Source organism: Ochotona curzoniae, unplaced genomic scaffold (assembly GCF_017591425.1).
Source record: "Ochotona curzoniae isolate NIBS_2020 unplaced genomic scaffold, NIBS_Ocur_1.0 scaffold_4937, whole genome shotgun sequence".
Classification (NCBI taxonomy): Eukaryota; Metazoa; Chordata; class Mammalia; order Lagomorpha; family Ochotonidae; genus Ochotona; species Ochotona curzoniae.
The window spans coordinates 5,123,463-5,150,413 of NW_024467126.1; the positions used below are offsets into that span (position 1 = coordinate 5,123,463).

General features: G+C 65.1%; 2 protein-coding genes across 6 annotated transcripts; one reads left to right on the forward strand and one right to left on the reverse strand.

Annotated features, from left to right (window-relative positions):
- The first annotated feature begins 1,468 nt into the window (after positions 1-1,468).
- Positions 1,469-26,891, forward strand: LSP1 (lymphocyte specific protein 1). Of its 5 annotated transcripts, none has more exons than XM_040971080.1 (11): positions 1,469-1,604; positions 18,499-18,618; positions 20,521-20,703; positions 21,932-22,037; positions 22,271-22,363; positions 22,517-22,560; positions 22,702-22,783; positions 23,266-23,400; positions 23,497-23,574; positions 23,678-23,780; positions 26,636-26,891. In XM_040971080.1, the coding sequence occupies exons 1-10, from the start codon at positions 1,558-1,560 to the stop codon at positions 23,765-23,767; spliced, it is 978 nt and encodes a 325-aa protein (XP_040827014.1). In that variant the 5' UTR covers positions 1,469-1,557; the 3' UTR covers positions 23,768-23,780; positions 26,636-26,891. The 5 variants fall into 5 exon arrangements, with proteins under 5 accessions (XP_040827014.1, XP_040827013.1, XP_040827017.1 ...); XM_040971079.1 differs by having other exon boundaries at positions 1,470-1,604; positions 26,590-26,891; XM_040971081.1 differs by having other exon boundaries at positions 1,485-1,604; positions 22,705-22,783; positions 26,590-26,891.
- Positions 24,518-25,660, reverse strand: LOC121150144 (proline-rich protein 33-like). Its single transcript, XM_040970821.1, has one exon. It carries the CDS (start codon positions 25,658-25,660, stop codon positions 24,518-24,520), a length of 1,143 nt encoding a protein of 380 aa, XP_040826755.1.
- Positions 26,892-26,951: the final 60 nt, after the last annotated feature.

The window sequence follows — 26,951 nt, forward strand, 5'->3', positions numbered from 1 at the left end:
CTGCATATCCATGGTCCAGCCCTGTGGGACACCCCAGCCACCACCTACCCTCTGGCCCCACTCGTCTAGGCCAGCTCCTTGGCCCCCAGACCCCGGCCTCTCCCCTCACACAGAGCCTCCCCTCAGTCCTGGGCAGCTTGGCCTCAGGACGGCAGTGGCCCTGCCCCAGTCCCTCCAGAGCCTTCAGGTCAGCTTCAGGATCCCACTCCACGCGCCCAGCGGGAGCCCTCCCCCATAGCCAACAGGCTGTGTGTGCGTGAGAGTGTGTGGCTGTATTGTCTGAGTGAGTGAACAGGTGTAGGAGGGACTGGGCGTCTAAATGGGTGTGTTGACGGTTGTGTACGGGTGAGTGTGTGTGTACAGGTGTGACCGTGTATATGGACGAGTGTGTGTAAGGTGAGTGTGCGTGGGTCTGTACAGGTGTGTCTGAATAAGTGTGTACAGGTGTCTATGGGTGAGTGTGTGGGGTGTGGCTAAGTGGTGTGGGTGTACCAGGTGAGTGTGTGAGTGTGTGTGGGTGTGTGTGTGCGTGTGAACGCGCACAGTGTGTGGCTGTGCGTGGAGGTGCCCTGTGAACTCCGGCTGTGGGGGTCTCTTTTTGGAGCCTTCTCCTCCTCCCCTGGGAAGAGCTGTGTGCCCTGTGTGCCATGGAGCCCAGCAGTCCAGGCCCGTACACAGCAGCTGCTGGGGCCTAGCTGGGCCTAGCTGGTGGCCCTAACAGCCCTGGGTCCACTCCACGCACTGAGAGCTTACTGAGCGGGGGCAATCTCTCATGCAGCGGGCAGACAGAGAGGAGGCAGCGCCCAACAGCTGGAACAGGACACAGGGACGGAAGGGGGCGGCTTGTGGCCAGCGCTGTGACACAGCAGGTAAAGTCATGGTCTGGGTGCCGGCCACACATGGGGCGACGGGCGGAGTCCCAGTTGTTCCACTTCCAATGCTGCTGTGCCTGGAAGAGCAACAGAGGATGACCCGAGTCCCTGGGTCCCTACACCCACAGGGGAGACCTGGAAGAAGCTCCTGGCTTCAACCGGCTCTGCCCTGGCTGCTGCAGCCATTTGGAGAGTGAACCAACAGATGGAAGATCTTTCTTTCCCTGTAACTCTTTCAATAAATACGTTTATTTTTCCGTGCAAGGAGGCTGAAGCCTGCTGGAGGTTGGCCCCTGGTACCAGGGAAAACAAACCACTCCCTGTGGTGGCTCCAAGTTCTGCTGGGGACCCTAAAGGGAAGTGGGGTGTCAGGGCTGGGCTGCAGAGCCGTGAGATGCCGCCTGGCCCCACCCCGGCCGCCTCGGGGGGGGGGCCCCTGCCACTTGCTTCACACTTCCTGGCCGCGGTTTGGTCTCTCGACTTCTTCTTCTTTTTTTTTTTTTTTTGCAGTGACATATTACTATAAACCAACAACCCCACCCCCACCCCACCTCACCGCCCTGACACCCCAAACTCCAACCTGCAGCCCGGAAGGCGGAAGTGAAACCCAGCTCGGGGGCGTCCAGGGGCCCTGCATAGCAGGAAGCGCCCAGAGCCAGTGTTGCAGACCCAGCACCCCGCAGCCATGGCAGAGGCACCCAGCACCCCGGGCTCTGAGGAGGACAGAGCAGGGTAAGGGCTCCCTGAGGACTCCCCCAGAACCCTTCTTGCTCCTCAGGGGATGTGCGCTTCTGTGGCCTCCCCCTGAGGACGGCTGAGCACCCCCTGCTCCCCCCGAAAGCTTGTGGGATCCAGGAAGGCGAGGCAGGGACAGTGGGGTGGGCATCGGATGCATAAGGCATGCTGGAGAGCAGGCAGGGGAGTGGACCTTGGACAGGAAGAGCCCATCCTGCTTCGAGCCCTCGAAGGTATCCTGGCCCTGCGGGCAGGGACCCCTCCCAGTAGCCATCCATGACAGTGGGGGTGCAGTGCCTCGAGAGCCCAGCTGGCTGCTGGCTGGGTGAGACCGTGGGCAGAGGGCCCCAGGCCTGCACGTACACTCATGGCAGCTGAGTGCCCACCCTGGTGGTGCCAGGGTCCTTGCGGGGGCCTGGGTATGCTGAAGGGAGGAGGCTGGGCCCAGGCCGGGGGAGGCTGAGGTGCCCGCCTGCACTCACAGCAGGGCCCAGGCTTGTGACAATAAGAGGGAGGAGGTATTGTGGACAGAGGCCTGTGAGCAGTGCCTGCCATGCTGAGTCGGGCACAGGCAGCCCTAGCTGTGGCGGTCACACCGCCTGTCCTTCGGAGGAGGGGTGAGGCTCCAAGGGGCGGGTGGACGTGCAGTGTGCGTGGCTTCAGAATACACTGGCCAGGCCGTGTTGTCTCTTGGCCCCGGAGCCGCCTGGTGGAGGGCAACAGCTGCGTCCGGGGTCAGCCAGGCTCCTTGCGTCCGCACAGCTCTCTGCTCCTTGTGGCTACCTCATGCCCTTAGATGGGCACAGAGGAGAGTCCTGGCTGGGACTCTTGCCCCCACCTTGCCCTCCTCCTTGGCCACTCCCCCACCCCCACCCCGCTGCAGCTGCCACTTTGGCGGTTGAGTTCCTCCTCAAGTGTCCTCCAGCAGAGTGGGCGCCCAGGGCTGCACCTGTGCCGGGTCTGCGGCCTGCAGAGCCCCCTACAGATGCCCTCAGGCACGCACAGCACAGAACCGAGACCGGGCAGGGGTGGGATTCTGTACTGCAAGCTGAGGGAGGAACCGATGGCTTCCCGGGCAGGGCGTTGTGCCTTCTGGGAAGCCCCAACCTGGGAGATCCGGGAAAGGTCACAGCCAGGCAGGGTCGGTGGGCACCTAGAAGAAACAGATTGGGAATGCCCACACCCCTCCTGCCCGCCCCTGCCTGCAGACACGCCCTACACCCTGGGCCCAGGCTGGGCCGAGACCTCCAAATCAGGGGTGCCTCTGGGGAGGGCCCTGGCTGCCCTGGCTGTCCTGGCCACTCGGGGCGCTATCTCCTAGCCCAGCTTCCCAGAAGCCAGGTCAATGGTCCCTGCGGGCTGCTGCCTGCCCGGAGCACTGTCCTCAATGCTCACACCCCTCCAGGCGCCCCCTGCAGGTAGGGCCTCTGTTCCTCCTCGTGGCTTCTGGTGCTGGCCGCGGGCACCCACCCATGCCTTGGGCAGGTGCCTTCCTGGGCCGTTTGTCACGACCCTCTGAGCTACAAGAAGGAGAGGAGGTCGCCAGGGGGCCCCAGCACAGTCCCACCCCGATCCCATGATGCCACCTGAGAGCTGTGGCAGGCCAGGCCCAGACCCCAGCCCCTGGCCCTCGGCCCAGGCTAGGTTACTCAGAGCGGAAGGACTGGGAGCCGAGACCCGGGACCACCCTCCCCTCCAATCACCAGCCTTGCCCAGCACCCAGAGCATACAGGAGCTGCAGTGAAGCGCTCGTCAGGGCCCAGGGGTTTCCTCCCTCAGCAGACTTGGGTATTCCCACCACGCCTGGGCTAACCCCACTTGCCCAGCGCCCCCACAGGCCTCCATCCCAGCCGCACTGGGTGCTGGAAATTTTCCCCTTCTCGTCCCGACGCCCCCACCGGCACTCCTGAGCTGCCTCAGGGCAGTGCTAGGAGGGTCTCTGGTGAGGACAGACCAGTGCCCAGGCAGAGTGGGCAGCACGTGGCTACAGAGCCCCCGGGCCCTGCCCACCTCATTTGCTCTCAGCTTCAGGGGGGCTGCCTGCCAGGGCAGCCCAGAGGCCCCGTTTTCCCATGTGCAGCCCTAACTCCCCCACCCCCACCCCGGCTCGTGCGGCCAGTGCTGGTGTGTACGGAGCATGCCCACTGCCAGCCAGCAGCCACACCAGAACTCAACTGGTCAGTGCTGGCTGCTTTTCTGCACTTTCTAGAAGGAAGCCTTCAGCCTCTCCCCAGCCCACCCACCCTTGATCCCAGACCCCATTTTTGTGCCTTGGGGACTCCCAGGGGACCCCTGGAGGACAGGACCCTGAGACCACCAAGCAAGCAGCAGAGTGGCTCCTGAGAACGGCTGAAACAGAGCCAGGCCTGGGCCCCAGGGACCTGGGGAGGGGAGGGCAAGCCTGCCTCCTCCAACTCTCCCAGGAATTGATGGAAGCAGGCCTCCCAGCCCTGCCCTGGCAACACAGTCTGGCCGGTGCCAGACACCGACAGATAAGAGGGTCTGAAGGGAAGCTTCCCTGAGGCCTGGCTGGCTCTGCCCATCCCCCGAGGTTGAAAGGTGCAGGCCAAGGGCCCTTCCTGGGCCTAGGGAAGCAGGCGTGGCCTCTGCCACGACACCGCACAGAGCCACCATCTCCCCCAGAGGGACAGCTGTGTGTGCGGTGCGTACGGCGTCAGCCCCCATAGCTGCTCAGCCGACCTGCTGTCCCAGGGCTCAGCAGCCTGGGGTCCTGGGGGCAGAGGGAGGCTGGCCTATTTAGACACGTGTGCGTGCACAAATACACCACACAGCGGGAGGAGTGTGTGTGTGGCCACTGGGTGGGGAGGGGCGCACCCAAGTTCTCTCTCGGTGCTGCAGCTTCCCCTGCTGCCACATGGGCCAACAGTTGGATGCGGGACCCCACCCCCACTCCAACCAAGAAGACCCCCTCGCAGCAGTCTCTAGGCCCTCTTTCTTGGGCTCCACAAATCTCAATGATGTGGGTTCAGAGCTAAGCCAAGCCTGCCGCCCCCACCTCTCCCAGATACCGTCCACTGAAAACAATAGATTGGAGACAGACAAGGCTGGGAAGTCTGTTCCTTCTGCTTTTCTCCGCACTCCCAGTCAGTGCCCAGGCGTGACCTCCAACCACTACCCTGATCCGGTCTCGGTTTGTCAGAGGTGCTTGCTTGGCCAGGGAGACACAGGAGACCACTGAGCGCCCGCAGCTTGTGGAGCCACCTTCCCGACACTTCCTATGGCTCCATCAGGAACCCCCAAGAGCACCAGTGCTGGTATCCCCTCCAATCATGCGTCCCCATGGCTTGCTGTGCCAGTGACCGCGTGTGGATAAGGCTGGGATGGACAGGGGCTCATGACTGTGCGTCCAAGCACTATTGGCCATCGCTCTAGGCATTGCTTACATTCTACCATGACACTCAGCCCCCGAGCCATGGACAGAGAGCAAAGAGGGAAGGAGGGGCCGTGAGCTTATGCGCTGTATCTTAGGCACAGATGGAGAAAGTATAAGTCAACAGAAAGACAGATAAAGAAAAGCAGGTAGGAACTGCTGAAGGATGCGAGAGTGGGTCGTTGGATAGATAAATGAATGTTTGCATGGGCCGACAGATGAATGGATGGCTGGATGGACTGGCGATGGGTATGTGGAAGGAGGGACAGAGGGACGGGCATTTGGGTGGGTGGCTAGACAGACAGATGTATGAGCAAATGGAAAACAGATGGACTTACACAAGCATGACTGGCCCGTCCCTTGGCTGGGTGGGTGGACGAATGGAGGGATGGGTCAGGGAACGATGGCTGGACGGCTGGATGTGCGTGTCAATGAACAGACATGGGGGACGCAGGGCGGACATGAGGATAGGCAGGTTAATGAACAGGTGAGTGGATGGGTGAGTGGATGGGTGAGTGCAGAGACACATGTTGGGATGGATAGACTAAAGGATATGTGGTTGATGGATGAAGGGAAGAGATGAATGGATGGCTGACGCTTCGATGGGCGGCTGATTGGATGCACCAAGTTCCCTGTGAAGAGTTAAACGCAGGAGTGGGAGGATGGGTGAACTGACGGGTGTGTGGCCAAGCGGCTGGAAGGATGAGCGATACACAGCTGCTGCGTGTGTGCTCGCACAGGAGGGCTGGCTGTGTGGGTGGGTGGCCACAGAACAGACAAAGCAGAGTGTGTATGTGTGTTCCATTGCAAGGGTGGACACAGATGGGATACCAAAACGATGCATATGGCACAGAAAAGATGGTGGCTTTGATCAGCGCAACAGAGAATTGCATCCATGTCTGCAACTGCGCTGTCCCTGTCTATACAGCAGCTAAGGACAAGCCCCCAAAGCCGAGTGAGCACAGAGTACACGACAGAAGCACACGGGCACATGTGCGGGCTGTGGACACAGGACCCCTTACCAGAATGACAGCAAAGAAAGATGGACATGGGGCACCCACGGGTGGGCTGCAGCCGGGCAGATGGACGAAGGGGTGAAATAGCAAGAGATGCGTGGGGAAAAAATCAGTGGATATTTAATGAATCAATAGATAGATTAATGGGTGTTGAATGAGCACCTGAAAAAGTAGGTGGGCAAACTGACACCCCTAAATTAAGACACCCCTAAATTAAGGGCCTCGCTCTACCTCTCTCTACTGCCCCTCTCCCCTCTCTTTCTCTCATCTATCAAATCTGTCCGGAAATGGCTACATTCATTGCTTCCAGGGCTGTCACATAGCAAGCCTGAAAGCGTCTGCTCTGACGCGAGCCTATGGAATAGACATGTGGACAGACGTCAACAAGGAGACCAGTGGCCGAGTGACTTGCTGGATGAGTGAATGAATGGACAGAGGACAACCCGTGCTGGTGGTGTCCCCGGAACTGCTAAAGCTCACATGGATGACTCTGGCCAAGCTGATGGCCAACTGTGTGGTTACGGGTGAAGCACAGGTGTGGTGGGCAGCTGGCTGGCTGGGTGCGTGGCTGCATGGACAGCCGTGCGGACAGAGAAGTCGGAGGACATGTGTGAGGATGAGTGGCAATGTGGACAGAAGACTCCCTGGGGGCATCAAGGACCCCAAGGTCACTGGCTGGCCAGTAGAGCGGCAGAAGCTCAGGGTGATGGGGGAACAAGCAGAAGGTCATGACAGAGAGGTGATGCAGGCCTGGCTGACCTGCCATTTAAACATGGGCAGCTGGTCCAAGCAAGGAGGAGTGCAGGTAACCTGTGGACTTGGAGATGCTGGAATGGATTGGCAGGGTAGTTGGTCTTCTTACAGACACCTGGATGGATGTGTATGGCAGCACACAGGGTTGACCAATGCTCCGTGGAAAGACACACCTTGGCTTATAGAGGATGGAGGAGCAGGCGGATGGAGAGATGGACGCATGACCAGATGGGCGGGCGGGTGAGCGTGTGAACCCGTGGGCGGACAGACAGTAAGGGAGCTGACATAAAACCTTCGGCTTTCTTGTGCCTAGAATGGGACGTCGCCGCGGTACGGGTTGCGGGTGGCGGCTTCTGCGCTCCAGGGCCGCCTCCCACCCACTGGTGTCTCTCGCAGATGTCTGTCCTCCTGGGACTCAGAACTCCCACCGTCCCTGGGAATCTTTTCCTGACTCAGAACCACAGCATGCCTTGGCCACAGTTCAGACACTAGGAGGAGAGGGAAATACAGTGCAGGCTGGGGGAGCGGGTAGGGCTCTCCGTGGGTGGCCACCGGGAAGTCCTTGAGGCTCCTGGGAGATGCCACAGGGGTGGGTAGGGGGTCCACACATGCTGTGCCCGCATCATGGCTGACCCCAGCCACGGCCCGCATGGAGACCCCTGGCTGCCGAGACCCCCTCCAGCACAGGCCACCTTCCCTACACCTTTGGGGGCCGGTTTCTCTGGTGACCATGGACCAGCCGGCCCTGCAGGTCCATGAAATGAGCACAGAGGGCCACATGGGGCTGGCCTGCTGCACGCATGGAGGCTATGGCCCCAGGCAGGATCTAGGTGGCCAGCGGCCCAGCCTCCGTGGCCAGGACGTGGGCACTGCGGCCTCTGCCTATGGGAGTGGCCGTGAGCACCGAGTTGCCGAGTGGGTTCCTCTGGCCACTCCGGAGCTGGTCCAGCCACCAGCCTCGAGTGAGTCAGGGGCCTGAGCCCAACCAGGGAAACAATGGGCTGGGCTCCCCCTGGGCATTGGCCAGGGGAGGGGCAGGGGGGCACCAGGCCCACCCGTGCCTACTCTCGGGTACCCAAGGGAGCGGCTGTGTTAGTGGCTTCTGCGTATTGCGCCCCCCCCCATCCAAGTGCCATGTGGGGACCCCGAGGCGGGCTGCGGCCTCCCCATTTGGGGACCAGAAGGGATTCCTGGGGTGCCAGACTCCCCCTCCCTCTAGCTAGGGGAGGGGATACCCAGCGCCCAGGGCTGGGAGTACGCAAGGACAATGAGACCAAAAAGGAGGAGAAGCCGCAAGGGGAGAGGCAGGGAGGGAGGAAGGGAGGGGAGGGGAAGGATGGGGGGAGGGCGGGCGATGGGAGGCAGACAGGCACCAAGAGGAGAGGGGCTGGGGGCCAGGCAGGGCTGGGGGCCGCTTTCAGAGGCCAGAAGGAGCCCAAGCGGACCAGGCCGGGGCAGCGCCCAGGGCAGCGGGCACCATGGATGGCCAGGCGCCCTGGAGCCCACGGGCAAGGGACAAGGGGAGGGGGCCTCCAGGCAACCCAAGGGGGAGGCAGCCCACTGTCCGGAGGTCGGCCGTCTAACATCTTTACTCATCTGGGGAGGAGGAGGAGGAGGAGGTTGGGGGTGGGGAAGGGGGGCTGGGGGAACAAAAGAGAAAGCAGCTGGGAGAGACGAGGGGCGGAGAGCCCCAGAGTCGCAGGACCCGCAGACCCGGCCGGGGACAAGGGACCGGGTGGGAGGGGGCCAGGTCCGGGCCCGGGAGGCCGCGCGTGCGCTTGGGCGCGGGGGCCCACGCGGAGCAGGGGTGCGGGCGGCGGCTGCCGGGAGCTTTGCAGTGTCCCCAGGGCCGGGGTCAGGCCGGGTCGCGGCGGGCGGCGGCATGAGCGGCGCGACGCTGCCAGCGAGGAGAGGCCGCACACCGGGCCGGCCAGAGCTCCCGAGGTACGTCCAGGTGCGCCGCGGCGCCAGGCCCGCGCGCACGTGCGCACCGGCGTGCTGCGGCTGCACGACGCCCGAGCCGCCGCCGCTCCGCTCGCACCTGCGCTCCCGCTGGCTGCGGGGCCCCTGGGGTCTCCGCAGCCGCTCCAAGGACTAGAATGGGGAGCCGGGGCTGGGGGGGCTGGGGGAGCCATGCTGGGCCCCCAGGGACTACTAGGCTGTGCTTTGCTTTGTAGATGACCAAGGTCAACTTCCAGCCCCGCAAACTAGGCAGCACCAGGCCAGGCAGTGTCCTCTGCCTGGTGGGCAGAGGGCATGGGGCTGCCCGGATCTGGGCTTCTGATCAACCCACTCTGAGCCGTCTGCAGGGCCCTTCCCCAGCTCTTCTGAGCTTAGAAACCCATGGATTCCTACAGGAAGCCCGCCTTGACTTGTCCCTGGAGCCAGACCCCGAGAGAGCTCTCTCCTGTCTCCATGGTTGCCCTCTGGGCATCCTGGCCCCCGGAGTCCTGGCTTCATGCTGACCTTCCAGGTCCAGCTTGGGGCTGCCCCGAGGGTAGATGTGTCCCCAGGGGTCCAGGGGTCCGCCAGGGAACTCTATGGCCTGGGTCCTAAGGAGTCCCTGGAGTCCAGCCCTCAGGCCCCCCTTGACCACTTCACATGAGCAGTTGGAGGGGCCTGGCCCCAAGCCTCATCCCGCTGGCATCCTGCCTGACCGGAGCTGGACAGGAGGCTGGTGGGGACCGAAAACTTGTGCCCTTGAGCCCCCAGGGGGCAGAGGGGATGTGCTGACGGAAGCAGAGGCAGTATCTTGTTGGGACTGGTGGAGCGTGTATGACCATGGTGACAAGGCCCTGTCCACTGACCCTTCCTGCTGGTCACGGGGCCAGAGTCCCACATGCCATGCATGTGCTGGTGAGTGCTATGTGCCATCTTCCAGCTGCTGAGGTTCACCGCTCAGCCCTAGTAGACAGCTCAGAGAGGTGACATCGCTTGCACATGGCCACACAGCAGGGTGGTACCTGTGTGGCCCAGGAAGCCGGGGGCAGGCACAGCCGGGTTGGCACTGTCTGCTGAGGCAGGCTCGGGAGGGGTGAACCGGGCACTGGTGGCAGGAGGGCGGTAAGGCGTCAGCTGAATCCAGTCGGAGCGTACTATAACCCTCCCTTGGGGCTAGCGGGAGGATGTGTCGTCCGATCCACCCCTTCCTGTCCCAGTGTGGTGTCAGCTCGGGGCTCAGCAGCACCCCCCACTCCACTTCCTCCCGCTCAGCTGTCCAAGGCTGCAGTCTGGCCCTGGGGCCGACACGCCCCTGCAGCCCCCCCACCCGTGCCAAGCTCTGCCTCCTGCGGGCACCAGGATCCCCGTCCTTCCGGACTCCTGCCCAGCCACGTGTGAGCCAGTGTCCCCGGCCTACCTCGGGCCAGGCCAGTGTGAGGGGTGGTCAGAGGGGGGCCTTGGCCTTTGGGGCAACACCGACTCCTCGCGGCCTGCCTGATCCTGCAGCCCTCGGGGGTTGGCATTTGGGATGGGATGGAGGTGCTGGGGCACTTGTGGCCTGACCTCAGCGTCCACCCTGGCTGGCATCCTGTCCAGGCATTCCATCCAAGACTGCTGGGGCAGTGTGAGTGCCCGGGTCCCCTGCGGTGTCAGGCACCTGTACACGGCAGGTGCAAGGCCCATGCAGCCCACCCATGGGCTTTTACCAGCTCAGCAGGCACCCGGCAGGAACCGTGTAGCTCAGGAGTCCTTGGGGGGAGGCATGGGGGGGTACTAGGGTGCAGCCATTAGGAGATGGGACTGGCAGCTTGCTGGCTGGCCCCAGAGGACCCCGGGAAAGCCAGGCCTTCAAACCACATTGTCCAAAGGGGCGTGGCTCCCCAGTCCCCCCTCCCCCCAAGGCCCGAGGTCCTGAGGGTGGGGTGGCCCCCGCCCTGGCAGGGCCGGGTGTCGGGATGGGCGGCGCTGCCGAGGGCCCGGGGGGTCCGATGGCCACAGCCCTCTGTGCCTGGGAGCCCGGCCGAGCCGGCAGCAGGGGGCACAGGGACCGAGTGGCCCAGCCTCCTGGGCAGGGAGTCAGGGCCGGAGCCCAGAGCGCGGAGGCTCAGGCTGCAGTCCCAGCTGACGCCTCGGAGCCGGGCAGATCAGGAGCGAGCGGTGGCCAGGGTGCTGTGGGCACCTGGGAACCAGCCCTCTACCAGAGCACGCCACAGTGGCACCCTGTGTCTGCCCCAGGGCACCTCATGGAGCAAGAGCAACCTAGAGGCCTGCGGAGCGCAGGTGGGCATGGCAGCTGTGGCTGGGGACCTGGGTCCGGGAGAAGGGTGAAGCGCCATGTGGGGTCAGACCCCAGGGCTGGGTGAGCAGAACTGGCAGAGCAGTCCCTGCAAGGGACACTCATGAAGGTTGGGGGCCAGGGACAGCACGGCCCGGATGGCGAGGTGAGGCCGAGATGGGAGGGCAACGCAGGGCCAGGGTCACGGGAAGGAGAGAAACCATAGGAAAGGGTCGAACCCAGCCCAGGGTGTCAGCAAAGGCGCGTGCTGCTCTGTGTCATCCCGGGTGTGCGGGCTCGGGGCTGAGATGGGTACCAAGACTGCAGGCCGGGAAGGGCAGGTGTTGGGCACTGAGAGGGGTGGGAGCAGCCCCACCTGATCCTGCTGCCAGGGTCCCTGATTGGAGGGGCAGGGGGAGGCAGCAGCAGAGAGTCTGTCCCTGGGGACCCAGATGCCCTCAGGGGCCCACACGGCATCCCCCTGCTCCATGCCAGGGGCCAAGGTTTTGGGATGTAAGGAGTGAGCCCCGGGGGCTCAGGGGACGGGGGCTTCTCGCCTCAGAGCCTCCGCGTGCTTGCCCATGGCCGGGAGTGTAGGAGGGTGTCGGGGCAGTAGCCATGACAGTCCCGGTGCCAACGTCCTGGGTCCCAGGGCTGCACTTCCAAGGCGGGTCCCGTGACCCTCGGAATCCAGAGGCAGAGCAGGACTGGGACAGCCAGAACCCTTGAGAGCTGCTCCCAGTGGCCAGCCTTCGCCTCCCCCTACCCACCCCTGTTTATACAGATGAGAACGTGCAGGCTCGGGCGTGGGCGGGGGGTCGGAGGCAGCCGTCAGGCCCAGGCAGCGCCCCGCCCCTCTCTGTGCTACTCTCACAGGAGTGACTGCCTCGTCGGGCACCGGCGAGACCCAGGAAGGGACCGACAGCCAGGCCGGGCACCCTACCACCACCCGCTCCAGCCCCAAGATAGGCCATGGTGGCGGGTGCTCGGAACCGGAGCCAGGGGAATCGCCTGTGTTTGGGGTCAGGAGCTGCCCGGAGTGGGGCAGCACAGGTGGTCGTGTGCCAGGCCAGCAGATCTACCCCGGTGTCCGGCCCCTGGCAGCCCCTGGCAGCTCAGGTGGGTCTGAGCCGGTAGCTGGTCGGAGGGAGGGACGGACGGCAGGGCAGCGTCTGTGGGCATTGCTGTGAGCGGGATGCACAGGGGGCCGTGGGGTCATCGCCGGAGGGAAGAGAAGAGCATGGCAGAGCCTCGTTGCCTTGCCTCGGGAGTAGTGCCAACCCCGGCAGAGCAGCCTGGCTGTGGAGCGCCGTGGAGTTCCGTGTGCAGGGTCCTGGCCTGCAGGGAGGGGATGAGGGTGGGATGGACTAGGAGAGGGGAGGGTCTTGACCTCTGACCCCGCCACCCACCACCCTGGCAGGCCGGCTGAGCCACTGAGGGCAGTGGACAAGCAGGGGCGCTGGGGTGAGGAGGCTGCTGGCCCCAAGGGCACATCACAGGAGGTAGGCTGGCAGTGCGAGGTGGGCAGCTGGTGGGGCAGCGGGGTGTCCCGCTGGTAGCCTAGCGCATACAGGCCTGGGCACTTGGGGTCTCTGAGCCACCAAGACCCAGGGCTTTTTGGCACCCGGGCTCCGAGGAATGTTCTGGGGTGCGTGGGAGTTGAGGGTGGGGTCTGCCCGACCAGCCTGGGCACCTCCGGAAGCAGGCAGTGGCACAGAGCACAGGGGCCACTCCGAGGGCTCTGTTGGCCTGGCTCTGCAGGAGGCAGAGAGCCCACAGAGTGCAGCGGGCAAGCGGCTGGGGAGGGAGGTGCGGGGTCAGGGTGCCCTGACAAGGAGCGAGCCCCCCAGATGGGACAGGTGGCAATGGCATGGGACACGCAGAGGCTGTGGCTCCAGCCAAGGGCTGGAGTGGGATCCTGACGCCGTGTGTCTCCCTAAGCTGTGGTTCTTTAAGGCGTTTATACTCACTGCCCTTCCCCTCAGCCCTGCCTGAACCCGACCGGGGGTTCCAAGCATGCCTCCTGTCACCACCCCCCTCAAGTCAGGGGTCTTCCTCTGCACCCCTGTGGGAATGCCGCATCCTAGGCCCCTCTGAAGGACCGGGGCAGGTGGGAGGAAGAGTTCTGGGGCAGGGTTCTGGCAGGCTGGTGGGGAGGCCGTGGAGCCCTTGTGCATGTTGGGATGTTGACCACAAAAAGACCAGTTTAAGCCTCCAGGCACGGCCCAGAATGGTTAGTTATAAATGCAAAGTTGGAGAGACAGCCCCCACCGGCAGGGCTGGCTCGGAGCCTGGGTAGGGGTGAGGACCCCCAAGGTTTGTGTTTCTGGGAGGCTCAGAGGAAGGTGCGGGCTAGTGACCACATGTGGGATGTGGAGCCGTGAGCTGGGGCCAGCAGACAAGAGAGCCGGGGAGAGGGACGGAGCAGCCTGCAGGGAGCGGGGAGGGGCCTGGCAGAGGCGGCCCCTCCCCAGCGGCTCGAGGGTCATTGAGTTCTGGGCAGTGGGGCTGCAGGCTAAGGACAGGCTCCTCTGGTCTGGGGGTTCTGAGTGCCTGCTTCCCACCAGGAGGGAAAGTGGGGGTGTTTGGGGAAAGCCTTCAGGGGCCTCTTGGGTCCTGGAGGAGATGGGAGGAAACTCCAGACCCGCCACTGCCCCTTCACCTGACAGGGCCTTTTCCACCCGGAGGCTCCATCCGAGAGGGGCTAGGTTACACAGCACCTCCTCCCGGCACGGGGGGATGAGTCTGCGTGCCGTGGAGGGAACGTCCACTCGTTACCCACCACCCCCAGTCCGCAGTCAGCCCGCCCCGAGCTGTGAACGAGGCCAGCCAGTGTCCTGTGCTGGCAAGGACCCCTCCAGGGAGCCATCCCAGATGGGGCCGGCAAAAGTTGGCCCTGCCCCAAGGGCCTTGGCTCTTGCCAGCCAGTGAGGGCCAATGCCCCTTGCCCGGCTGCATGGAGGCCACCGTCCCAGCACCAGTAACTGTAAGTCCTCAGCACGCAGGGCCCTACCACCTCAGCAGGAGCCAGCCATCGCTGCAGCAGAAGCAGTCCCCGGCCCCGTGTCACAGGGTCCCCTTTCAGCTGGGTGTGGCCCACCTGGCCTGGGCTCCAGTGTCTTGTGGTCAGTCATCTTCCCAGGGCAGCTTAGCTGTGCTCACCCCTCCAAGCTCAGAACCCTCCATGGGTTCCCAAAGCCCCCAGTCCCCCTGCTCTTCAACTGGGTGGTCTCCTGAGAGTCCCCTGCCAGGTCCTGCAGTGCTGTCCTGTCTAGAGGTCAAGCCGGCCGAGTCCCAGCCCCGGGGACCTCCTAGTACGTTGGGTGAGTCTCCCACCCATCGGCTCTTGTGCCAGAGGCTGGGGAGGGGCAGCAGAGAGAGGCAAGAGGGAACCTGAGCCCCCCGAGCCAGGACTCGCTCTGTGGCCAGGGGCGCAGGGGCCTGCGAGAGCCAGAAAGAACCCCTTTGCAGCCTCCCTCTATGGTTCTCTGGGTCTCTCGGAGGTCGCCCATCCCAGAGCCAGCTCCCTGTCCGCTCCTGAAGGGGACAAATGGTGCCCATCCTGTCACTGCATCTCCCTCGAGCCTGAGCTGGGCAGTGCCAGGAGCTGCCATTCCCGCCCTGTCCATGGTGGTCAGCGTGGGTGGGGGGGCCAAGGGCCTCCCCGTGGAGAGATCCACCGTGTGCGACCACAGGCTAGGGGGTGCCTCAGACCCGCCTTTTATCCTAGGGTGGTCCCAGGGCCTGGGGCACTAGGCAGCGTCTCGTCCCCTGCTCTGTGCGGTCACCTGAGGGCCAGGTGTCCTTCCTGCCCTGAACACGGAAGGACTGTCAGCCACAGGGTGGTGGTAGGGGGTGTTCTCCTGTGCTGCCTGGGTGCCCCCCCCCAGCCCCACAAGTGCCCGATTGGACCCTCAAGTACCCTAGGCTTAGAACACAGCTCCTGCTGCCCCACCCTGTTCTCAGGCTGCCAGGGGCAGCTGCCGAGGCGCCGGCAGGGGTCAGGGAGGGGATGGGGCTGGAACCCCCCTTCCAGAATTGTGGGGGCTGAGCAGTAGGGGGAGGAGTGTGCGGGCACGGGTCTGGGGTCTCTGTATGGCCTCCCCATGTGCGACGGGACGGGTAGACGCACAGAGCACAGCCCCCAGCCTGGCCCCTCAGGCTGAACCCCAGGCTGTGCGGCAGCCAGAGCAGACACAGGAAATGGAACACCAAATCCGTTACAGCTGCGCGGGGCTGCGCCAGCGCCCTGACGGCTCCAGCGCGCGCGCGCCAGAGGGGCTGGGCTGCTGGCCATGGGGCGCCTTTCCCAGGCCAGGGGCCCCCAGCCCAGCCCAGGAGAGCCTCCCCCCTCCCGGTTCCCAGAACGGGGCCCAGCTGTGGAATAGTGAGGGAGTGAGGTCATGGGGAGGGGGCCCGCATGACTCACATCCGGGGGCCTGCGGGCGGGCGGGAAGGGAGGAGGCGGGAAGGGGCTGGGGGGCCTCCCAGTCCTCGGGCTGCTGGGTCAGCAGTTGGGGGACTGTAGGCTGCTTCCCGGCCTGGAGACAGGGCAGACCTCCCCCACCGCAAACACCACGGCCTGTTCCACAGAGCCTGGGCACAGGAGGAGCTGCCCACGGGCACCACAGCACAAGAGCCCCAAATCCAGTGTGGTCCTTGCCCCCTTCTGAGTGTCCCCTCCCGCCACCCAGGGTCTAGTCTAGGGCAACGCTGGGTCCCCGGGGCTTTGGTTATCAGAAAGCACGTGTCGACCTCCTGCTGGGGCTAGCACCCATCTCTCGGGGCAGCAGGGCACACCCAGGGGTCCCCGCAGTGGGGCAGGACTTGCCGTTCTGGGAGCCCTTCCACCGCCCGTGTCCAAGCCCACACATGCACAAGGCATCCGTTTATAGTGTGTGAGCACGTCCGTGTGTGCTGTGTGTGAATGGGTGTTGTGAGCACATGTGAGGATGAGTACCCTGTGTGAGCCTGTAGTGTGTGTGTGAGGATGCAGTGTGTGTGTGAGGCTGCAGTGTGTGTGTGAGCCTGTAGTGTGTGTGTGTGTGTGTGAGGCTGCAGTGTGTGTGAGGCTGCAGTGTGTGTGTGTGAGGCTGCAGTGTGTGTGTGAGCCTGTAGTGTGTGTGTGTGTGAGGCTGTACTGTGTGTGTGAGGCTGCAGTGTGTGTGTGAGCCTGTAGTGTGTGTGTGAGGCTGCAGTGTGTGTGAGGCTGCAGTGTGTGTGTGAGCCTGTAGTGTGTGTGTGAGCCTGTAGTGTGTGTGAGGCTGTACTGTGTGTGTGAGGCTGTACTGTGTGTGTGTGAGGCTGTACTGTGTGTGTGAGCCTGTACTGTGTGTGTGAGCCTGTAGTGTGTGTGTGAGGCTGCAGTGTGTGTGTGAGCCTGCAGTGTGTGTGTGAGCCTGTAGTGTGTGTGTGAGCCTGTAGTGTGTGTGAGGCTGTACTGTGTGTGTGAGGCTGTACTGTGTGTGTGAGGCTGTACTGTGTGTGTGAGCCTGTAGTGTGTGTGAGGCTGTACTGTGTGTGTGAGCCTGTAGTGTGTGTGTGAGGCTGCAGTGTGTGTGTGAGCCTGCAGTGTGTGTGTGAGGCTGTACTGTGTGTGTGAGGCTGTACTGTGTGTGTGAGGCTGTACTGTGTGTGTGTGAGGCTGTACTGTGTGTGTGAGCCTGTACTATGTGTGTGTGTGAGCCTGTAGTGTGTGTGTGAGGCTGCAGTGTGTGTGTGAGCCTGCAGTGTGTGTGTGAGGCTGCAGTGTGTGAGCCTGCAATGTGTGTGTGAGGCTGTACTGTGTGTGTGAGCCTGCAGTGTGTGTGTGAGGCTGTACTGTGTGTGTGAGCCTGTAGTGTGTGTGAGGCTGCAGTGTGTGTGTGAGGCTGTACTGTGTGTGTGAGGCTGCAGTGTGTGTGTGAGGCTGCAGTGTGTGTGTGAGCCTGCAGTGTGTGTGTGAGCCTGTAGTGTGTGTGTGAGCCTGTAGTGTGTGTGAGGCTGTACTGTGTGTGTGAGGCTGTACTGTGTGTGTGTGAGGCTGTACTGTGTGTGTGAGCCTGTAGTGTGTGTGTGAGCCTGTAGTGTGTATGTGAGGCTGCAGTATGTGTGTGAGCCTGCAGTGTGTGAGCCTGCAATGTGTGTGTGAGGCTGTAGTGTGTGTGTGTGAGGCTGCAGTGTGTGTGTGTGAGCCTGCAGTGTGTGTGTGAGGCTGCAGTATGTGAGCCTGCAGTGTGTGTGTGAGGCTGTAGTGTGTGTGTGTGAGGCTGCAGTGTGTGTGTGTGAGCCTGCAGTGTGTGTGTGTGTGAGGCTATACTGTGTGTGTGAGCCTGCAGTGTGTGTGAGCCTGTAGTGTGTTATATGATTCTGTAGTGTGTGTGTGAGGCTGCAGTGTGTGTGTGTGAGCCTGCAGTGTGTGTGTGAGGCTACAGTGTGTGTGTGAGGCTGCAGTGTGTGTGTGAGCCTGTAGTGTGTGTGTGTGAGCCTGCAGTGTGTCAGGCTGTCAGGATTGGCACTTGGGGTACCCCAGCTCTCTCACTCCAGGCCGGAGAAGCAGGGGTGAAGGCCCAGGCATCCCAGCCCCAGCTGGAGGTGCTGATGTGGCGCTGGGCGGTGGGGCGAGGGGAGGGGTGTGGGCTTGAGCGGGCGGCCTGCAGCTGCCGTCCCACGTGGCAGCCGTGGGGAGCTGGCCCTGGCCCGGGGCCCGGGGAGAGGCCTGGCTTTCGTCTGTGAGGCTTAGGGGAGACCCAAGAGAGGGGGAGCGAGCTCACGGACTACAGCGCGGCCTGGCCAGGGGCCGGAGGCCTGGAGCGGGGTGTGGGGAGCCAGCCGTGGGGTCACACAGCGGACACTGGCTGGGAGACCCCAGCCCTGTGTGCCCTTGGAGGGCCCTGGTTCCCCGTGCCTGCAAGCACACTGGGCACTTCTCCAGCTATCCCCTAGCCCCGGGATGCTGGGGGCTGCTGGGGGGTCTTGAGCCGCAGTTTCCCCATCTCTGCCGTATCCCAGAGTCCTCCCGGGAAGATCCTGTGATCAGAGCGAGGGTCTGCAAGCCCCCTGCCCCTGCAGACAGGGCTGCTGGACCCCTCCCGTCCCCCGGTGCTGATGGGGTGGGGCTGATGGTCTCTCGGAGGCCTGGCCCTCGTGGACAAGGGCGCTGTCTCCCAGTGCCACACACCCCTGGGCTGAGAAGGGCGACATGGAGTCCCCAGCAGTGACCCTGGCCAAGGCCATTTGGTCCCGGGCAGCTCTCCTGCAGCCGAAGCCACGCTGGGCCCAGTCCTGCTGTCCTGTGTCCCTCCAGCCTGTGTGGACAGTAGGGGTCTGGTCAGCAGAGCCTTGACACCACCCTTGGGGCCAGGGGAGCGTGCCTTCCTCCCCGTCTTGTGTGGCCTGTGCTTGAAACATGGGTAAACTGAGGCACAAACTACTGGCCTAGGTGCTGGCTTTCAGGGCTTGTCCCGCACGCAATCCTGCGGCACGCAGGGTGGTGCCCGTGGTGGCTGGCACTTGACTGTCCCCCTCTGGCTCCAGGTTCACGGCTCAGTGGGGTGCAGAGGACACGCAGGAGGCCGCTGTGGAGCAGCAGGAGCAGCAGGCCAAGGATGGAGATGGGAACAGCCCTCCCTGTGAACTGCTGGAGCAGGAAATGCTGTGAGCCCCCCGCCCCGGGCCCCGGACCCCAGATTCCCAGCGGGCATCCAGCGGGCATGCGGCAGGCATGTGGGGAGCGCCCTGGGGTCTGAGGTGGCCAGCAGCCCTGGGTGGCCCTGACCGCTGGATGCCTTGCCAGCTCTGACTCTGGGTGCCGACGTGTCCCGGCCCTGGCTTGCACCAGCGCTGACCCCAGCCCGGGCCCCAGCTCCCCGCGGCCAAGCTGGCGGCCACGGGCCGGCGTGCTTCCTCCCAAGGCCCGTGAGGCCCCCGCGGCTGGGCTGGGCTGTTTTTCCAATAACGCCTCCCTTCCCCGGGCCCCGATCTGCTCCGTTTTCCCAAGTCAGCAACCCTGGGCGGGCTGGAGTGCTGCTTGGCCAGGTCGGCCCTCACCCTGAGAACCTTCCAGGCCCTCCCCGCCCGCACAGCGCGGCCCGCCACGTGGCAGCACTGCAAGGCTGGGGTTGCGGGGCACAGACGTGTTCTTGGGGAACCCCAGACTGATGGAAGAGGCACAGCTCAGTTCTCAGAGTCAAGCTAATGGTGGAAACACAACAGACCCTTAGACAGACTTGGGCTTGGGGAGAAGGCTTAGCCCCAGGCTGTAGGGGAGCCCCACACTGGTTGGGGAACACAGCCCTGCCCTTGGGGAGCCCCACACTGGCTGTGGGGGACACAGCCCTGCCCTTGGGGAGCCCCACACTGGCTGTGGGGAACACAGCCCTGCCCTTGGGGAGCCCCACACTGGCTGTGGGGGACACAGCCCTGCCCTTGGGGAGCCCCACACTGGCTGTGGGGGACAGCCCTGCCCTTGGGGAGCCCCACACTGGTTGGGGGACACAGCCCTGCCCTTGGGGAGCCCCACACTGGCTGTGGGGAACACAGCCCTGCCCTTGGGGAGCCCCACACTGGCTGTGGGGGACACAGCCCTGCCCTTGGGGAGCCCCACACTGGCTGTGGGGGACAGCCCTGCCCTTGGGGAGCCCCACACTGGTTGGGGGACACAGCCCTGCCCTTGGGGAGCCCCACACTGGTTGGGGGAACAGCCCTGCCCTTGGGGAGCCCCACACTGGCTGTGGGGGACACAGCCCTGCCCTTGGGGAGCCCCACACTGGCTGTGGGGGACAGCCCTGCCCTTGGGGAGCCCCACTCTGATTGGGGGACACAGCCCTGCCCTTGGGGAGCCCCACACTGGCTGTGGGGGACACAGCCCTGCCCTTGGGGAGCCCCACTCTGGTTGGGGGACACAGCCCTGCCCTTGGGGAGCCCCACACTCTGGTTGGGGGACACAGCCCTGCCCTTGGGGAACCCCACACTGGCTGTGGGGGACACAGCCCTGCCCTTGGGGAGCCCCACTCTGGTTGGGGGACACAGCCCTGCCCTTGGGGAGCCCCACACTGGTTGGGGGACACAGCCCTGCCCTTGGGGAACCCCACACTGGCTGTGGGGGACACAGCCCTGCCCTTGGGGAGCCCCACACTGGTTGGGGGAACAGCCCTGCCCTTGGGGAGCCCCACACTGGTTGGGGGACACAGCCCTGCCCTTGGGGAACCCCACACTGGCTGTGGGGGACACAGCCCTGCCCTTGGGGAGTCCCACACTGGCTGTGGGGGACACAGCCCTGCCCTTGGGGAGCCCCACACTGGTTGGGGGACACAGCACAGCCCTGCCCTGAGGGGGTCCCAGACATATGGAGGAGGCACAGCACTGGTTTAACACAGACCTGAACTGCTGTGCGAGGTGTGGCCGTGCCCGCAGCAGGGCCCGAGTGACAAGGGAGCAGAGCCCGTCTGTGGGGGCTCTCTGAACACAGTAGAGCCAGGGACCCCAGGGCCTGGTAAGGGTGTGGGGCTGGGGGGCCCAGCCAGCAGCTAAGCCTGGGCTGCATCCCCCCCATTGCAGCCCGAAGCCCCCCCAGGCCCCCGAAACGGACGAGGATGAGGGCTTTGGAGACTGGTCCCAGAAGCCAGAGCCGCGGCAGCAGTGCGGGGGCGCCCAGGAGACCCCAGAGGATGGCCGGGACCCCGTCTTGGGCAGGAGTCTGCACGGGGAGCAGCAGCAGGAGCAGTGCAAGTCCCCCAGCCCGTACGTGAACAGCGGCCTCTGCCCCCCCTTTCCCAGCCAGAACCCCGAAATGTCCCCTCGGCTGTGAGGAGGGGGGGAGCAGAGGAAGAGAGCTAGACAGTGGGGCGGGGCGGTGAGAAGCCTCATTCCTGGGCTCCCCAGGGCCCCCGGCCACGCCAGCCCGCAGCTGCAGCCCACTTACGGAATGGGGCCCCCGCAGCCCCCGGCCGCCCGCCCCTTCCTCCCTCGGGGCTGGCCGGGCTCCATTCCCACGGAGGGAGTGTGCGTGCTGCTTTCCAGATGGAGGGGTTGGGGGACGGGGAGGGGGCTCTCACCTTTACCCTCCCTGCTCTGCAGGCTGCGACCTGGGCCCCCCAACCCCCACCTTGGGAAGCTGGCTCGGGTTTGGATGTGGGGGCACAGGGGCCCCCCTCAGCCTGGAGCAGGAACCAGCTCTCTCCCCAGATCTGTCCACAGAGGCAGCCCTGGCGCCAGCCCTAGTGCTGGCCAAGTCTGTGCTGTCCCACGGCCTCTCGGCTCCATCCTGCACACAGCCCCGCTCCTCGAGGCCCCACTGCCTTTCGGGGGGCCTCCGGCCTGGCTCCCTGCCCACCACTCTGGGGCCTCAGTGTCTCGATTGCCCGTGGTGGGGAAGTCAGCCGCCCCAGGCAGCCGGGCGCCTGCACTGTCGGGCTCTGCCGGCAGGGGGCACTTTAGCCCTTCTGCTGAGCCTGGCTGGGCTGCCCGCCATCCCATCCCCCGTACCTGCACAGCCCCCTCTGTGCCTACACGTGGCTGCCTCCAGCCCGGACCACGGTCCACGCTGGGCGGCTGGGCCGGGGTCTCCACTGGCTCGGACACCGAGAGGCCAGAAGTCAGCAAGGTGTGAGAGGACTGCGCTTCCCGGATTGCCAGTGGTCTGGACTCCCTGCCCCGAGGCTGGCCGTCAGCCCCTCTCCCACACACCCTGGCCTCCTCCACACACGGCCCCCTAAAATCCCACAGACCCACCTCCCCCCTCACTCCACGAGCCCCATGCCCTCCTACTGAGCAGGGCCGGCCACCCAGGCACGCGGTCGCAGAGTCCCCAGGCAGCAGTGTAGCTGGGGCCGCAGCCATCACCCTCTCCTTGCGTCCAGCGGGGCTGGGGCAGCGGCTGCGGCCTCAGCTCAGAGCCCCCTTGCCCACAAAGCCTAGGCTGAGGGGAAGCTGCCGGCCCTGGGCTGAGGCACCCTCCCTCCCCGCACAGACCCGTGCAGCATGCCTGTGAGGACCACGTGGAGGACAGGGCTGACCGGAACCGCGCCGAGGCCCACCCGCAGGGGCCGAACCTGGAGGACACCCAGGCACAGGAGGTGACGTGGGTGCCCTGGCCGCGCCTGCCTGGGGCTCTGGGCTCTGTGGCCCCTTCCCAGGGGTGGGGGTGGTGAGGCCAGGGAGCCTTGGGGACAATGACACGGCCTGCCTGGAGACTCGAGGCCGGGCGGGGGGGAAACGAGCCAGCATCAGGCTCCCACGGGCTGCCCAGAGCGGGGCGGGGAAGGCATGAGGAGGTGCCCCTGGGTCAGCCTGGGGTCTCCACTCCTAGCGTGAGAACTGGCAGCCACCCAGGACGCCCAGTCCCCTGCTCATGGAGACGACGGAAGGGCGGAACTCACCTCCCCAGAGCCCCACCACCAAGGTAGGCCTCGACCCAGGCCGTGCCACGGCTCTCGAGCTGGCAGGGCCCAGCCAGCACTTGCAAGGGGTGCTGAGGCCAGGGTGCTGGGCGGCCAGGGGAGGACGGTGTCCTGGCTGCCCCCAGCCCACATCTCTGCCACCCCTCCCTCGACAGCTCAGAGACAGGACCGAGTCCTTGAGCCTCTCTGTGCCGGCCAGGTGGGTGCTGTTGGGGCTGGGGACTTGGAGGGGTGGAGGACAGTGAATGTCCAGGGAGGGCCCTCGGGTAGTGGGAGGGCTCCGGGAACGGTGTCAGGATGCCCACGGACGGGGCGTGAGACCCACCCCTGACCCCCACAGCAGCAGCGAGAGCAAGACCCAGCCCACCTTGCCGGTTGCCAAGATTGACGAGAGACTGGGACAGTACACGCAGGCCGTCGAGGTAGGCCCTTGGACAGAACCACCACTTCCCTGCTGCCACTGGGACTCCTAACGAGAGCCACCCGAAGCCCTCTGCCCACTCACCTGCCCCTGCCCACTTCACCTACATCCGATGCCCTCGCATCCAAGGCCTGTCCCTCCATGCATCCAACCCACAGCCCTCGGCCTAGCCGGCCAGCACCTCTTCCCCACTGGGCTGCCCTCCCTCCAGCCACCCACCCTTTGCCCAGCCAATGCCCCTAGGTCCAGCCCGTGTGCAGATAGAGCCCCACTCTCACATGCCACTGTGCCCCCCTCATGTCAAGAAGTGCCCCTCTCCTTGGTTCAGTGAAGGATGGCACAGCAGTGAAGGGTACCTGACCCCACCCTGGGTCAGACAAGCACCAACGGGGAGAGACATGCAGGAGACCTCTGCCACGGGCCTGCCGGTGTGACCCGCGGCGGCTGGCCACCCCACCTACCAGCGCCCTGTCTTCTCTGCAGACCGCAGGCAGGGCGCCCAAGCTAGCCCGGCAGCCCTCCATAGAGCTGCCCAGCATGGCTGTGGCCAACACCAAGAACCTCTGGGAGACGGGGCAGGTGCAGACTCAGTCTGCCGCCAAGACCACCTCCAACAAGGTAGGGGCAAGGCAGGGCGGGGGAGGCCCTTCTCGGCTGTGCCAGGGGCGTGACCACAGGGGGTGCCTGCGATGTCTCTGTGTCCCCTCCACCCAGGACATTGTGGCGGGAGACCTGAGCAAGAGAAGCTTCTGGGAGCAGAGAGGAGGCTCCACGACCTCCTCGACTGTCAAGGTGGGGTCTGCGGGCACGCGACCAGCGCGGATGGCCCAGAGCGACTCCCGAAGGCAGAGCCCCCTCCTGCGCTCACGTCTCCTCTCGGCTTCTGTCCCCGCAGAGCACCCCGTCAGGGAAGAGGTACAAGTTTGTGGCCACCGGACACGGGAAGTATGAGAAGGTGCTGGTGGACGAGGGCTCGGCCACATAGGCCTCCCGACCCGGTGAGCACAGCGTGAGGGGGCTCTCAGCCAGGCCATGCGCTGGGTGACGCAGGCAGCCACCGCCCCTTCCCTTTGGGGTACCTGCTGGTCACCCCTGGGCTCCTTAGGGGGGTGCGGGTGGTTCCTGGGCCAGAGCCCTTGGAACTGTGTTTCCCTACAGACCCAGAGAGGGAGAGGCCCCTGGAGCTCAGAGCCCTCCCACGGCAGCCCCGGGGCTGCAGGGAAGGGGGGGTTCCGGCCGTCCCCAATGAAAACAGGAAGCCGTGCCCCTGCAGGTCAGACAGTGTTTATAGTACGAGGCCACAGACCCGTGCCCAGCACCCAGCTTCCCGGAGTCCTGACCCTGCCCTGGTCCCGGTGCCTGCCCCGGGCTGGCTGCCTTGCAAAGCTTGACCGATTACAGACCAGGGGCTGCTCCCCTAGACCCCCCACTCTCTTCCCAACACTGGCAACCCTTCGCTTCCCTAGCCCAACTAGTCTGCCACAACCCCTGCAGAAACCTGCGCCCGAGCTCTCCGGGTCACCCCCGGTCCCAGTGTCAGACCTGCAAGGTGACAACAGCCCCTCCTGCCCGGGGGAGCGCTCTGCCTTGCTAGATTCTGTCCGGCTTGCACCCCTCCACCCCCCACAGAACCTGCACAATACCTCTTCTGCCGCCCTCGATCCGTCACCTGGCCCTTCCCTCCCCATCTCCCGCTCCCCAGCCCCTCAGTCCATGCCGCCTCAGACCTAGGCCCTCACGGGAGCTTCCAGCCACTGGCCGTCCGGTTGAAATTCTTAGGTTGCAGGTTCAGCTCCATGGTGGCAAGGCGCTGGGGAGGGGGCCGGGCTGCCTCCAGCAGCTTCCGGGCGTTGAAGCGAGGCCCACAGAGGAGGGGCAGTTGGGGACGGCCAGGGGGGCGCTGCTCCCCAGTCCCAGGCACCCCCGCATGGCTGCCGCGGGACTCCACAGACATGTGATACAGCACTGCGTCCCACATGCGGGAGGCCCGGGAGGCGGGGGGCCGAGGGCTGCCCGGCTGGGGTGCCTCCTGCTGCATGGGCCCCGGGAGTGAGGCCTCTTCCATCAGCTGCTTTTTCAGACGCGTCCAGCCGCTGAGCCGGGGCTTGGGCACAACCCTGGGGACAGGGCATGGGTGCGGGCCCAAGGCAGGCGAGGCCTCTGCTGCAGGGCCAGTCCTGGGGGCATCCTGTGTGTGTTCGCTGTCAGGCACTGCAGCAGCCGGGCAGTAAGACAAGGGTCCTGGGGAGTGGCATGTGGGGGCTATGGGCACCACCACCCTGGTGCTGCCCTCTTTGGGACCCAGGGTCTGGAAATTGGGCAGTGTCCTGGTCACAGGTGGCTCCTGGGGTTGAGGACTGGACCCCTGGGCCCCCGCAGGCAGCGGGCGAATGTGGGCCACTGGGATCAGGGGCTGGGCCCCTGCATCTCGGTCCCTGCCTGTGGCCCCCCTGGACGGGGACGGTGCCAACCGAAGGTGCAGCTGGGTGACATAGGTGTCCTCCGTGGCCAGGACTGAGATGGACGCAGAGCCCGTGGTCGGTTCTGAGGTAGGGGCAGCTGGAGCCCACTGCTGGTCAGGGCGGAAGGCAAATGGAGGCCTGTGTGGGGGTGAGGCCACATGGTAGGTGACAGGCGTGTGCAGGGTGTGGGCGGCCTCAGCGCGGGGCAGGGCTGTGGCCTCCAGGTCGTGGCTGGCCTCACTGACAGGGGACAGGGAGGCACGGAAGGTCCCAGGCGGGGCCGCGGCCATCCTGCGAGCTGCCTTGCGCAGCAGCCTCTGCAGGCGGGCGTTGTCCTTCCCTGGCTTGGGCAGCAGCGGGGGCGGGGGTCCGGCCGGCCCCTGGGCTGGGAACACCGATGCAGCCCGGATGGACATGGTGGCGCCTAGGGTGGGAAGGATGGGTGGGGACTGGTCAAGTCTGCCCTCTCCAACCCGGATAGACACACAGGGCCCCCCACCTCAACACACACAGGGTACTGGGCAGGTTCCGCCACCCCGGGGTAGACTCCAGGCCCATGGCCGCCCTCAAGTAAGAGACTCCCCAAGCAGAGCCCCTATGCTTGCCAGGGCGCCGGGCGGGCTGGGGGCAGGAGACCCAGGGGCTGGCTCCAAGTGGGAGGCCTGTGCCTGGTTGGCTGCCGGCCGCCTGCAGACGTGTGAAGGGCGCCGCGCAGTCTCGGCCGACCGCAGACGCACCCGTCCGAGCGAGCCAGCAGTGAGGGCTGGCGGCCAGGGGGGCCCAGGGAGGCTGCGGCCACACCAGTGGAGGTGGCTGGGCCGGAAGGTGGGAGCCGTTTTCGCTGAGCTGTGCAGACCCTGGTGGTCCTGGCTGAGCTGCCTGCCTTTCTGGGCGCCACGTGTTTGCAAGGACGTTGACAAATGGCGTTGGGGCTGTGCCCGTGGCTGTCTGGTTTGGGGAGGAGGGAGGCCCCTGTCTGCCGCCGCGGGGGCTGGCTGCGTCTGTAGGGCCAGGGAGCTGCTGGGGGAAGGGCCGGAGGAGGCTGCCTTGTAGCAGGCCAACCCTAGGCCCGCCGGCACACAGGGGCCTTGCTCCTGGGGTCTGCCAGGGCTGACAGGCACAGCGCAGTGGAGGGGCCTGGCCATGGCGCAGGGAGCTCACCCCAGCAAAAGCAGGCCTCCCAGGTGGATGCTGTGGCTGCGGCTCTGCTCCTGCTGGAAGGGCGAGTGTGGAGAGAGGGCCCCCTGGCTACTGGACAGGCCAGGGGTGTGGAAGGGAACAGACAGCAGGGCTGAGGCTGCTCCTCAGCCCTGCTCACGGGCCTGCACCCCTGCCTGCGTTTCAGGTGCCAGCGGCTGCGTGCTTCTGCAGCCTCTCTGTCTGAACCCCAGTTCTGCCACTCCCTGCTAGGGAAGGAGACTCCTGCATCCCAGCTACAGAGACGTCCACCCCCACCCGGTCCCCATGGGGGGCAGAGGCCTCCACCCCTACCCGGTGCCCACAGCAGGGGCTGCTGACTCTGCAGGGAGAGCCTGGGGCACCTGCCAGCTGGCTTCCAAGTCAACAACCTGTGCCAGGTGTCCAGGATGCTGTGTCCCTCCCACCTCATCCCCCATGTCCTGTGTAATAAAGTTCCCATGTCCCCCATTTACTGGCTCTGCCCACGCTCACTGGGGGGAAGGGGATCCACAGCCAGCCCTCCCACCC